Raw genomic sequence first — 13,996 nt, 5'->3', positions numbered from 1 at the left:
AGTCTGAATCCTGGCTTAATATAACTCAACCTGGGCCATATCAAGACTTTTAAATGACTTGCAAACACCTGACAAGATTTTACCACAATTGCCTGTAATAGAAGTACACCTGGTAACACCCCGACTCTCAGCAATTCTCATTCTTCTAACCTCCAAACCAGGATAACACTATTGCAGATTCTGTAAATTTAAAAAGCACAGTATCTGTTAGATGTCCATCCTCCCTACCTGCCAGTTTGTCAGAATGTGTTGTGAGGACAGATTCCACCAGCAGCACCGTCCTCTTGCCAACCTTGGCAGGACAGTGAAGTGACGCCACACCCAGAGTGTGGAGGTGTTTTACCTAGAAGAGAGAGCATATTCAGTTAGATGACAAGCACAGCTATCCCGCACCTGAGATGGTGCAGCACCCTGAAACAAATAAAAGAGTGATGTGCATATCCACACTCATTTGCAAAGAACTTTTTTTCTTATTGTCAGCCCTCCGTCGAAATCATAGACTGTAAAAATAATGGCCGTACTGTAGCATCAGTGACGTCACCCTTTGGTTTGTGGACCGCCTTTTAATTCAACTTTATTTAGAGTATTAAATCACAACAATAAGTATCTCTAGACATTTTATAGATACTTACATCTATAATTTACAAAGAACCAACAATTCCAGTAATTTAGCTGTACAAAATATTGTCCGAAGCTTCTGGGTCGTGACCATAATGTCAATTTCGGCAACAAAAAGCTGATGCCTGGTTGCCAAGCAGATAACCAATTTAAAAACTTACCGTTGAGCCTTGTGGTAATCCACAAGGTTCTGTTTGACTAGCTGGGCTCCGGCTAACAAATCCACAAGGAAGCTACGTGAAACTAAATAAGCGTACTCTCAAAAGTCTAGCTCAGAAACCCAATAGCTTTCACAGCTGTCAAATTTAAATAAAATTGAATTTTTAAGTGTATCAAATTAAATATAGTTACCTTTGTCTAGTTTAGTTTGTCTAGTTTCTAGTGAGATATTAAAATCATTTCAACCTAGGAAGGAACATTCAAACGTAATTCTTTCAGTTTGGACAGCTCTTAGGTGTACTGGATTGATAAAATGAAAAATGAGAAGAGACTTCTTTGTGTGCTCTCACAGTCGTTTGTTTGCTTTCTTTCAGTTCAGTTTTAAGATGGATTGGCTATTGGCTACCGTGGTGACAGTGTGGTACACGTTGCAAAAACGAGGGCGATGGGCCTTTAAAGCTGACTGTGAACCTGCATGGGAAAGATCTTACCATCAGCTCCTCATTGAAGTTCTGGGCTCCGTTTTCACTCAGGATGATGCCAGCTAAATAGGCCTCGCAGACCGACACCAGCTCACCACAGTGGTGGTTCAGGAAAGCCTGAAGAAAACAAAATAAATCACATATAACATGTCAGAAACTACAAGAAGGAATTGGTGTATATTTTATTATATTTTGGTTAAATCATGATGGAGGACAGCCACTGCTGGACATCATATTGAGAAAATATGAATATTGGCTGATGAGTTGTGCCTGCTCCAAGCTGGAATTACACAAGTTTATATTCTGCAGAAAATCTAAAACTTTACAAGTATAAAGCAACGTTAAGTTAAAGTTGAAACTCTACACCGCGTCATTATTTAAAACACATCATCATCATCATCAATATCAAATTGACACTGGTCAAGCCCCAGAACATAAATACTTAAAGTGGACATATCTACATTGTTATAATGTCAGATTTTCATGTTAAATGTGGCCAAAACTTAACTTAAAATAATAAAAGGTGAACGTATTTTAGACAACTCCCAGTGAGCTAAAACGTTTGGATTTCCTACTGTTCTGAACACTCAGGTTTCAACAGTTTTTTCTACTCACGACTGTGTTACGCAACACTTAGTCAAACTTCTGCAATTGGTCATTGGCTCAAGGCAGGCAGGACTTTTTTGGTTTTTGTTTTAGATAATTTGGTGTTAACATTGTTGCATGTAGCTGCATGCTAACGGAAGTAATATATGTCACCTTAGCTGCCAATGTTGTTAAATTCTTCCCAATTCCACATCACATTTTTATTCTGAAACATTTTGGTTCTATAGTATTTGGTTTAAAAGCCTTTATTGGTGATTTTTTAGATACAAATTTCTGCTTTATACTCCTTTGCAGTGGCTTCAGCTGCTACTAGTGAAACAAAACTGGAGCAGTGCAGAGATTCGGAGATTCAAGGAAACACGCGGGCCAATCAGAGCAGACTGGGCTTTCTCAGGAGGGGTTATTAAAGAAGCAGGGTCATACAGAACGTCTCATACAGAGGGTGAATACCGGTGTAGCAGCCACGGGCAGTATGAGTAACAAAGTGTTTTTTGAAGATTAATGCATGTAAACATGTTCTAGTAGAATCACAAAATACAAGTATGAATAGTTCAAAAGCTGCCACAATTTTCATTTATTTCTTTTTATGTAAGGCCCAAACTTTAACAGAACTTTTTCCAAACTATGGTCTTTGGTTTACATTTTGCATCTAACATTTTCAATTATGAAACGATGCACAACAAAAGCTTGATTGCAGTGCTCCGTTATTGTATAGCAGCAGTTTTAAAGTGAAAAGATCACCAACCTGAGTCTCTTTGATGTTTTCACTGCGGCCATATTGATAAAGAGTCACTAGAGCAGCACAGATCACCTCCAGAGACAAAGTAAAAGTCTTCAACCAAGACATCAGATCATCTAGAGAGACAGACACTTGTTCATATACAGAAGACCGTAAATTGTGTCAGAAAATGCTTATGTTAAAAAAATCTTTGTGATCCCAGCTTAGCTGCTATATTAACTGGCATGTATAAAACTAAGTGAACTTCTTTCAACATTATACTCTGTACACTAGACTTTGTCGCTAGATTTAGCAACTTTTCAAACCCCCAAAGCGACTTTTTTTTCACAAAAGTGACAAATCTGGTGACTTTCTGTAGAAAAGATGGCAGTGTTGTCCTGCGAGCAGCCCCTCCCCTCTCTGCTCTCTCCTCCTGTGCAGCGGCACTGCGCAGGCAGGTAGAAGGTGAGGGGGGACAGGTGCGGTGTAGCTACGAGACAGTAAAACCTACTAAATGTAATGTAAAGTCAACTAAATGTAAAGATAGGTTTTTCATGGGAGTGACAGTGTGTTTGACCCATTCATCCACTGTGATCTCCTGCACAAGGCTCTTTACATTACTAATACCCCTTTCACCCCCAGGCCTCAACCAGGATTGAACCAGGGAAGACTGCGTGTTTGAATGGGTTACCCCTCGTTGATTTACTCAGCTTATACCACTTTCCCACCAACGGCTCAACCAGGATATAACCCAGGTTGAGAACTCAGCTTCACAACCCAGGTTGTGAGATGGGTTGAATCAGGGTTGATTTTAATGTGAATTGAGCATGACGTGGGTCACTACCAGGAGGAGCATGACGAATTATGTGATTGGTTGGAAATGACCAGGAAGTGGGGGCAGTCGTCACCAGTCGCCGCACACTTTGAATAAACAACAAAAATTTTGTCTCACTGCGCTTTACTGGGTTTTCACCATAGACTGTATAAACTAGGATTTTCACAGGCAGCTTCAACAACAGCAGAGCGAAGCGGTTCAGTTCATTTCCGAATAGCAAAGCTGTGACTACAATGTGAGGGACTGGCTCAGATGTGCTTGAAACTTTCATGGCAATAAAAACTTTGAATTTGAGAGATTATGACAATTCCAGACTCATCCTGTAAATTTTCCCATCATCCCACACTTGATTTACTTACTAACTATTCTGCTCTTGGTATCTTTGTTCAAATGTTTGGCGATGTCTCCCATCACACACAGGATATGACAGCAGGTTGTCACATTTACATCCTTTGAACTAAGAGCAAACGAAAATGATTAAAAATCATCTAGGTAACGCTGAATTCATATCTGAAGATAAAACATGACCTCAATGTAAATGTCAATATGTATTGTGTGTCCCTCTCACCTGACCATGCTGTCCCAGGCATCCAGGATCTTCCCATAGGGCAGTCTGGGGACGAAGCAACAACCTTGGAGAGCAGCAACCAGGCCCCGGCGGCGTGATCGGCGTCAGTGTGTGAGATCAGGTTAGTGATGAAAGTCTGTGTGAACTTGTTCTCTTTGGACCAGATGGTGAAGGCCCTGCTGAAATACCGGCTGCAGACCAAGGACAAAAAAACAATAGTAGCAAGTAGCAACAGCAGTGGGGGTGTGATCGTTTCCCCAGCAATGACACGATTTGAAGGTCAGTAAAGAAGTGAGGAATGATTGAAATGACTGCTAAACGTTTTGTGCTAATATTCAGTTTTCATTGTGGTTTGACTAGTTTGAGCAATATAAACGATATGCAATATAAACTATACAAAATTGGCCTACGATAGCATCAACATGCATTACTTGGCAGCTGTGTGTGTGTGTGTGTGTGTGTGTGTGTGTGTGTGTGTGTGTGTACACAAGTGTGCTGAAATGTGCTAGGCTGCAGGTAAGAAACTTTGTTTGAAATATGTTTTTACGGTATTAAAGTACCTGTGCATCTTTGAAAGTGTAGTGCCTTTTAGAATGGTTTACACTAAAGGAAAGAAACCCAATACTTTAAGCTTTTTCTTTGTTAAAGTCTCTGCAACTAGTGTACTTGAATTTTAGTTATCTGCAACATTATGTAATAGGTTTATCAGAATACTGTAAATGTTCTCAAAACTACGTTTCTTTCTCTTTAAAAAATAATATTACATTTAGCAGTTTGGCTTTCCTTAGGGTTTATGTAACCTGGTCTGAAATGGGTCGTGACATATATTGTTATCGCAAGAGGCTGCAATATATATTGCAATATGGATTTTAAGGCCATATCACCCATCCCTATTTCAATCTAAATACAAAAATCAAAGTATTTAGTATTTCACATTTCTGCTTTTTTCTTCTGCATGACCTGTTCTTATTTTGTATATAACACAAATGAATGAATGACTGTAGTTTTCCCAACCTGAGGTTCTGGCAGTCATGACAGAGCAGGGCTAGCAGGTCCCAGGTCAGCCTCTGACTGGCATCCAGGTGGCGACTGGCAGAGTACGGTTTGACCTGGCTTAGCAGAACTTGGTCCAGAGCCTCCAGGGCCTTGTCCTGCACAGAGTTTTCAGAGTCTACCACAGCTGGCACCACGCCCTGAAGCCATGCCTTCTGCACCACACTGCACTCTGGTTTAGCCTGGTGGTCAGAGAAAACAACACACATTTTCTTTTTTTAAATGTGTATTGGAAATTCTGTAAGACGTTTTCTTCTCTTGTTACTAGATTGTTGGGAAAAGTAATCAGTGTGCAAAATGTTGTGTCTCAGAGCTGCTGGTTGAGACTTACAGTCAGCAGCTCTCCTATACACTGCAGGGCCTTCTTCTTCACAGAAACAGCTGGGTCTCTGCACCGCTCTGACAGTATAGCCAGGTTCTCCCAGCTCATGGGGATTACGTTGTGTTTCAGGAGACCCACAAGGGCCTGTGGAGGGACGGCAGAGCACAGAGGTTAAAGATCATCTAGGCATCTCTTTGTATACTGCACAGAAAGCTAGGGTGAAACTCATATACTGGTGACATAAGTATCAGTTACTGTACTTATCATTATTCGGATTTGAAACATGAAGTCGTCTGGTAAAACTCAGTTTCCAATACCTGCAATGCTGATTTTCTCACGTTAGTCTTCAAATCTTTTACACGCTTCAGGAGAAGAGCCAGGTTCTCTTTTGCTGCATCAAAAATATATAATAACACACCTCTTGTCAGACTTTGAGTGTATAAATACCTACACAAGCTTATTAAACAATTCCTGCCCATGTATTTACGAAATGCCATCCAATACTCAACGCATTTAATTAACAATCATTTGAATGGTGGCTGAGGTCGGTTTGTCTCACCGTCACAGTCGGAGACGTCAGTGGTGCTCATCTCCACAGTCCTGAACGGCAGAGTGCGGTAGGTTTTCTGACTGTTCTGGGAACCTCCTGAAACATACAGTCATATCTATAAAACACCTTTCAAACAACATGCACAAGACTGAACCAGCCCAGGGTATCAAACTGTTACAAACATTTATAAAGGCACTTAAATGGGGGCCTGCCTGTGGGTAAAGACCCAGGAGCCGATGATTCACAGCAGAATTCTTTTAAGAGTTTTGCAACTGAAGTGACCAAAGCAAGGTATTGTTTATCTGGGTATCTTATTCCCTCCCCAGTTAAAAGACCTAGTTAACGTTAATTTGGATCCAGTATTTAATAAAATCTCTTGTGATGTGTTAATAGATGGCTGACTCTCAATCCCACTTTAAGGGTACTAGTATTGCGATTTTTTTATGGGACACCTGGCCCTACTCGCTAAACATGCCAGAGAGCGTACTGTACTGTCAAACTGTAAACTCTGTGATAAAGAAACAAGAGTGTACCTTCTGTAATTTCACCTTCCAGTACTGTCTGGGTTCCAGCTAAACAGAGAAAGTAAACAAAAGTTACTTTAGTGGAAATGTGTCCACAAAAACAGTTTAAGATGCAAACACAGCAGCTCTAAAAATATGCAAACTTCCATTACATTCTCTAATAATTCAAAGAGTTATGTATTTTCAAACGTCAGCTTTACAAAGTGGTCTACTGGTTTCAGATGCAAAATTAGCCCAAATTCATCACATCAACACTAGCTTTACAGGAAAAACGTCTATTTTCAAATACAGATGTTTGTACAATTCCATTGTGTGCATTTTCTCACTAGCAGAGAAGAGGTTGTGGACAGCCCGCGTGACGTTGAAAGAAGGCAGCTCCAGACACTGGGCCAGGCAGGCGAGGGCGTGGCCTTGAACAGTGGGCGAGTCGTCCATCCGCCGAGCAAACAGCAGGCTCTGGATCAAGAACTTGTGTGGCAGGAAGCAGGTGAGCTCTGGGTCCAGACACTCTTCCGGCCTCCTCTCTGGCTGCTCCAGCAAAACCATCACCACATCCACGGAAAACAGCCGGCACACCATCTACATAAGGCAGCAAAACAGACTGTACACACACACACAGATACCACTGACAGGATGTAATGACCCCTGACTGAAATGTAGACCTGGGTGCCACCGCCTACCTGAGCAGCACTTGTTCAAGGTAGCCGGCACGCACAAGTAGAGGTAGGCAATGGGGCCCAGGTCTGAGATTACAGCTACTGTATGCTTATATTCAATGGGGGGTATTTGCAGCCCTTTTATTGGCATTAACAGTCAAAATGTGTCCGTCTATATGTACTTTAAGGCTGCACTGAGGAAGAAAAGTGGCACTGCCTGTTAATTCTCAGGGGATTTTACCTTTCTGTTTCCCCGCAGTGGCCTCCTGTTTTAATATGTATTTTTCTTGTGGTTTTTTGGCTTACTTATTCAGTAGGCCTATTAGATTGTTGTTTAAAGCAATGATCTAGTCAAAGGAGTTTCAGACCTCTACTCTTTATGTGGTTATGGTCCATGTGTGGGGATTGTGATTGCTTGGATGTGTTATAACTGCCCCCTCTATTCAGCTTTGGCTTCTACAGGATTACCTGTGACATCAAACTGTAGCCATAACCCCTCGTTAGCTGGAGAGCATCTGGACAGGATGCACAAATCCACAGTCCCTACAATACTGTTCTGACCAACATCAGAAACAAACTATTAAGTAGCTAGCCGCCTATATCTGAATGTCTGTTCCTATGATGTGATAAATTACAAACAAGGTGAAGTTGACATACAGTATATCCAATACTTATAATGTAGAAAGTAAGGGAACTCTCCAGGTTTTTGTTTTATGTTAAAGGCAACGGTCTGGTCATTACCGGACAACAAAAACCCAGACAAACTGTGCAAATTAGACAAACTGGGCTCATGTACATCTATCATATTGAAACCAAAAATATTGTGCGCCCTTGGCGGTGCTTTTTGATATTGATATATATATACGTTGAGATATATATTGTGCAGTGTATCTTAAAACAGTTGGGTTTAAAATCAGTGTTGTATATCATTGTCATGTTTGCATTATAGATTAAGGAAGAGGTCCTAATCAACTAGAGCATGTACAAAAACCTGCGGTAACCATATATAAGGGTGTGAAGTGTGAACCATGACGAAAATAGAAAATACAGACTACATCAACATGTAGCGGTGACAATTGGGACTAGTTACCTTTGAGTGTCTGGAGTAGTTAAACAGCCACTTGATGAAGCAGGCATAGTCTGTACTTGCCATCTGAGACGTCAGCATACCCACAGCCTGGGCTCCATGGCTTCGAAACTCACTCTTCTCCACCATCTAAACATCCACAGCAGAAACACTATAAGCTATACGGATGCATCAGCATAGTGGAAAACAGGAAACCATCTGTACTGTCATGTACGAAATTATTGGCACCCCTGGAACTTTTCAAGAAAATGCACCATTTCTTCCAGAAAAGTGTTGTAATGACAAATGTTTTGGTACACACATGTTACCTTTAAGTGCATTGGAACAGCACAAAAAAGCAGAAGAAAAAGGGCAAATTTGACATCATTTGACACAAAACTCATAAAATGGACTGGACAAAATCATTGGCACCCTATTAAAACTGTGGGTAAATAATTTCATTTCAAGCACGTGATGTTCATTTAAACTCACCTGTGGCAAGTAACAGGTGCTGGAAATATTGAAATCAAAACTGAAGCCAATTAGAGTGTATAAAAGTTGGCTCAACCTTTGTGTTGTGTGCCTGTGTGTGCCACACCAAGCATGGAGAAGAGAAAGAAGAGCCAAGAATTGTCGACAAATATCAACAATCTCAAGGTTACAAGTCAATCTCCAGAGATCTTAAAGTTCCTTTGTCCACTGTGCGCAATATAATCAAGACGTTTACAACCCATGGAACTGTGACAAATCTCCCTGGACGAGGACAGAAGAGAAAAATTGATGAAAGAATGCAACGCAGGATAGTTTGAATGGTGGATAAACAACCTCAGTCAACTTCCACGCAAATTCAGGCTGTCCTGCAGACTCAGGGTGCATCAGTGTCAGCTCGAACCATACATCATCATCTGAATGAGAAGAAGCGCTATAGTAGGAGACCGAGGAGAACCCCACTTCTGACACAGAGGCATAAAAAAGCCAGACTGCAGTTTGCAAAAATACCTGAGTAAGCCTCAATCCTTCTGGGAGAACGTTTTGTGGACAGATGAGACTAAGGTAGAGCTTTTTGGCAAAGCAGGACATTCTACTGGTTAAAGAAAACAGGAAGAAAAGAAAAAGAAAAAGAGGCCTACAAAGAAAAGAACACAGTACCTACAGTCAAACATGGTGGAGGTTCAAGGATGTTTTTGGGTTGTTTTGCGGCTTCTGGCACTGGGTGCATTGACTGTGTGCAAGGAATCACAAAATCTGGAGATTATCAAAAGATTTTGGCCCATAATGCAGGGCCTAGTGTCAGAAAGCTGGGTCTGCGTCAGAGGTCATGGGTGTTTCAGCAGGACAATGACCCAAAACATACCTCAAAAGCACCCAACAATGGTTGGAGACAAAGCGCTGGAGAATTCTGAAGTGGCCATCAATTAGTCCGGATCTAAATCCCATAGAACATCTATGGAGAGATCTCAGAAGGTGGTGCCAATGATTTCGTCCATGACTGTACATAGCACACATCAAACTGTGACCTGCAAAGACTTCTGTAAATAGCCATGGATGGGACTGCTATCGTAGCTTTAAGAGATAAGCAGTTGACACAGACTCTCGGAACTTTACACAAACAGGAAGTGCATCACTGCTGAGTGTTTGCAGGAGGATTTACCTGGAAGCAGATATGCTGCAGGAGGATATGCAGGAAAGGCAGCGCCAGGTCTTTCAGCTCATCTACAAGATGACTGTAATCACAAACACATAAATCACGTCCAAAGTCTTATATTGCTTGTAACATTGTCTACAGTTAAATGGCTAGAAACATATCCAAATAAATAACAAACATGAGATCCTGATGTGAAGGGATCCTTCCATCAACAGAAATAAAGGAATTATTAGGAGATGGAGTTGCTTAATTAATATTGTAAGCCTTCTCATCTAGTGCCACATTGTTTTGCCCTTTTCCTTGAAGTCCTGTGACTTTAGTTGCTACAGGGGGTTGTACCCCCTTTGTAAATTATAGACTGTGGTTTAGACCTTCTCTATCTGTAAAGTGGCTTGAGGTACTGTACCTCGTTATGATTTGATACTATAAAAACAAATTGAATTCAATTCAATTTTCAACATCTTCACTTGGTTCCAATTTCAGCAACATTGCTATGCACCACATTAAAATATTCACAGCTAAGTCTAGTTGATCAAAACAGATGTTCACCAAACAAAATGGATGGCCTGGTCCCGGGTGGAAAGGATGGCTTGGCTGGGTACGAGGGAGGGCTTCCCCTGTTTGCCTTTATTCATCATCAGGATCACGTAGAGAAGCTGGTAGAAAACCCTTCGCAGAGACTGGACAACAGAAACACCGGATTAGAAATACCCTGTTTTGGCAGGCATTAACACTAATAATATCTTTCTTCTGAACCTGTCTTATGAGATCCTTTTGAATACTTTTATCAAAGGAAAGCAGCTTGCTAAAGATCTGCATACTTACATACATCATACATCATACTTCAGACTGAGCTTCTGAAGTGAGACATGAGAGGAGAGGTCAGACGTGAGAGGATGGGAAGGATGTTGGATGACACAAGAGAAAGAAGAAATAATGAATGATTTCTTTGTGGAAATTGGGCTTTGCAGCAGTAAATACTCATAAGATACAGGACATATAAAACAAAAAATCTTGTTACATCCTAGACCATTTCAAGTGGAGGGGCCAGTCTGGGGCCACATGCGACTTTAGGGTTAGAAATGTATGTATGTATACACATGAAAATATATATTATATTATATTATATCCCACAATTAGAGGCTAAAGAATTGAGGCTTGTATAGCAATGGAGACAACCTTTAAAATGCTTATATTTTGCACATTTTCAGGTTCATAATTGTATTTAGAGGTTATATCAGAATATGTTGACATGGTTTAATTTTCAAAAAACATCATATTTTTGTTGTACTACTGACAGTACCTAGGTAAGGACTACTAGCCAGTCAGGAGCAGAGTATGAGGGCCCTGACAGTACCTAGGTAAGGATTACTAGCCAGTCAGGAGCAGAGTATGAGGGCCCTGACAGTACCTAGGTAAGGACTACTAGCCAGTCAGAAGCAGAGTATGAAGGCGTGCCATGCTAGCAGGCAGGCGAGCATTATAACCTTTGTCTCTGAAGTAAAGGCTGGACTACAGTAGAGCTGTTTGGATGGTGAGCCCCCTTGGGGGGGGGGGGACTTTTGGCTTTTTCACTCTGTAAACCTATAACATGCACAAAAAGATATATACACAATAAAGGAAAGGGAAAAAGCCAAAAAGCATAATATGAGCACTTTAAAATTAAAGGAGCAGTTACCCCCCTTCCTCCCCTCCTATGGTTTACCTGCAGCTCGTCCTCCATGTTGTTCCTTTCTATCAGGATGCGGTTCTTGTCCCGGCTCAGCTCATCCACCTGCGAGCGTAGTTCTATCAGCTCCTGCTGGTAGAGGTGAGCCACGCGGGACGGCTCGCCCTGCTTCTGCCGCAGCGCCACCAGCTCCACCTCCAGCACCTTGTTCTGCTGCTCCAGGTGGCGCACTTTATCATGAAGACGGCGAAGCGGTCGTTCAGGCCCTACGCAACGGGACAGACACGTATTAATCATCACCCATCCTCCATAGAGGTGGAATGAGACAGGCAGGAAACCACTGGATTCACTTCACCTTTAACCCTTGTGTTGTTTACCCGTCAAAATCAACACTTTTGTTGATGCTTTTAATCGTTTTTTAAGTTTTTCTTACGTTTTTGTCCCTTTTTTCCACACTTTTGACGTGTTTTTTCAGTATTTGTCTTTTTTTTTATGTTTTCACCTAATACTAACTTATTAACTTTAATTTTACAGTTTCTTTTGAATTTATGGTCATAAACCTCATTTATAGGAATTTATACCTAATGATTGCGTTAGAAAAGCAGAAAATAAGAATTATTGAGACTAAAATTAAAGGAATGGATGTTGATGGATAATCACAGACTGGAATATGTCAACTTTTACTCAATACTATTTCAAAACCACTTCAATTTGTTTTTCAAATGCTATAAAACTGAATAAAACACCTCAAAATTAATGAAAGTAGAGATTTGTACTTGCCAAAGACCGTTGTGGAATCAATCATGTTATTTTGGGGAATAAAAAATAACTGTACAACTAAAGTAAAGGAGTTAGTGTTACGTAGTGTTGAAACCGTTAAAAAAAGTGACATTCAAAAAAGTGTTGAAAAAAGGGGCAAAAACGTGATAAAAAAGTTTTAAAAAATTGATAAAAAGCTCAACAAATGTGCTGATTTTCAATTTTTTTACAGGAAGAACACACAAGGGTTAAACTGGCACACAGAGAACAAAACCTCTTCTCAACACATTTCTGCAATCCAAAATGCAAAATCCAATTTTTTAATGCACTGACCACGGTTTTCTGCATAAGACAAACAACCTGACATAAAGTCCCATGTTTGCCATTTCAAAACGCTGCCATTCAAAATGACACTACATGAGCTGATTGGCCAGTGTACTGTATGTGCCACCTGGCCAAACACCTCAATGGTTAACTGTTACCTCTTAAATTAGGAAGGAAGCACTATGAAAAGAGTTCAAAATAATAAATGTTTTAATAGCATGTGTGTGTATCTGCAAATATATCTGTGCATGTGACAAGCTGAAGAATTTTCTAGAATTGTTTTTACAAACTATTTTAGTATTATAGCAAAGCATACTGAAGATGAGAGTGTGTAGTTGGTTGGTGAACTCTGGTAATGTTAATGAAGTGTGTGCTATTTGGTATTTGATTTTATAATAATATATGTAGTTTGGGTTGCAGTGCTTCATTTTGCAGGATATATGAGGTATTTTGCAGTTTGTGTGTGTGGTTTTGTGAATTATTGAAGTATTTTGATAAAACGAGCCTATGTTTGCAAAATTATGTTTTAGCAATTGGCAAAAAAAACCTGCAATATAGTACTAAAACGTGTCTGGAGGATATGATCTTTGAGTGGTAGAAGGGCCAGGCCACCTTTTGCAAGATTTGTAAAACAATTGTTGCTTACATCATAGTAAAAACAATTACAATGACATTAGTTAAGGGCTTCATAAAAGTCTGAATGAGTATTTTCATCTAAACTGATTTAGTCCAAGGACACCTGAACGAGTGTGAAGTGAATCAGTCAGAAATTGTGCACCGGATTATCTGGGAGGAGTGTTATAAAGTTAATTTTTTTAGGAAATTAGTTTCAGCCCCGTCACACATACCTGCAGCTGCTCCTTCTCGTTAGTTCTAATAACTTTGAATTCATTGTTGACCACGGAGGTCTGGGTCAAGTCAAGGGAGTCACTGGGTACCGGAGAGTAAGAGGTGGAGCGGCCGATCCGTCTGTACAGGCTCAGGGAGGACCCGCAGTTGCGGGAGCCAGCCATGGCCCGGAGCCCCGGGGAGCCCGGTGAGAGCGCTGCCCATGCGGGAGGAGGCCACGGGGAACTTGGGAGAATCCCCGAAAATCTTCCGGTAGGACGACGAGGTGTACGGTCTCCGTGACTCATCTTTGCTGAAGTCAGAAATAAACTAAGAGCTTAAAGAGCTTTGCAGGAGTTTATAGACTGACGGCTGCAGGTGGAGCGAACCATGCGTAACGTTACGCACGACGGTACACGACTGTGTCACATTTGTGCAGTTGAGAAAAATTTTGAATGGTATGGTAAGTCAAAGTGATGAAAGCAAACACTCAAGTAGGCCAAATATTTGTAAACCCCCATGCAGGCCTAGTTATTTGTGTTAAGATGCCATACATTCCTAGAGATCATATGCGTGCGTAAAGCGATGGAACCTCCAACGAGGACATCCCCACC

The 13,996-nt window shown here is 40.9% G+C and overlaps 1 protein-coding gene across 1 annotated transcript in view; it reads right to left on the bottom strand.

Annotated features, from left to right (window-relative positions):
- LOC116680122 (condensin-2 complex subunit D3-like) overlaps positions 1-11,525 on the bottom strand; it is a 30,608-nt gene extending 19,083 nt beyond the window's left edge. Inside the window, 16 exon segments of the mRNA XM_032509413.1 lie at positions 229-343; positions 1,269-1,376; positions 2,611-2,720; positions 3,778-3,875; positions 3,987-4,038; positions 4,041-4,177; positions 5,001-5,221; positions 5,371-5,505; positions 5,679-5,752; positions 5,921-6,007; positions 6,445-6,483; positions 6,762-7,014; positions 8,182-8,307; positions 9,809-9,881; positions 10,352-10,482; positions 11,508-11,525. Coding sequence (XP_032365304.1) covers positions 229-343; positions 1,269-1,376; positions 2,611-2,720; positions 3,778-3,875; positions 3,987-4,038; positions 4,041-4,177; positions 5,001-5,221; positions 5,371-5,505; positions 5,679-5,752; positions 5,921-6,007; positions 6,445-6,483; positions 6,762-7,014; positions 8,182-8,307; positions 9,809-9,881; positions 10,352-10,482; positions 11,508-11,525 — 1,777 coding nt within the window.
- Between the last annotated feature and the right edge of the window lie 2,471 nt (positions 11,526-13,996).

This window comes from Etheostoma spectabile, unplaced genomic scaffold (assembly GCF_008692095.1).
Source record: "Etheostoma spectabile isolate EspeVRDwgs_2016 unplaced genomic scaffold, UIUC_Espe_1.0 scaffold00018338, whole genome shotgun sequence".
Classification (NCBI taxonomy): Eukaryota; Metazoa; Chordata; class Actinopteri; order Perciformes; family Percidae; genus Etheostoma; species Etheostoma spectabile.
The sequence above is the reverse complement of the archived record's forward strand: the minus strand, read 5'-3'. Positions and strand labels throughout refer to the sequence as shown.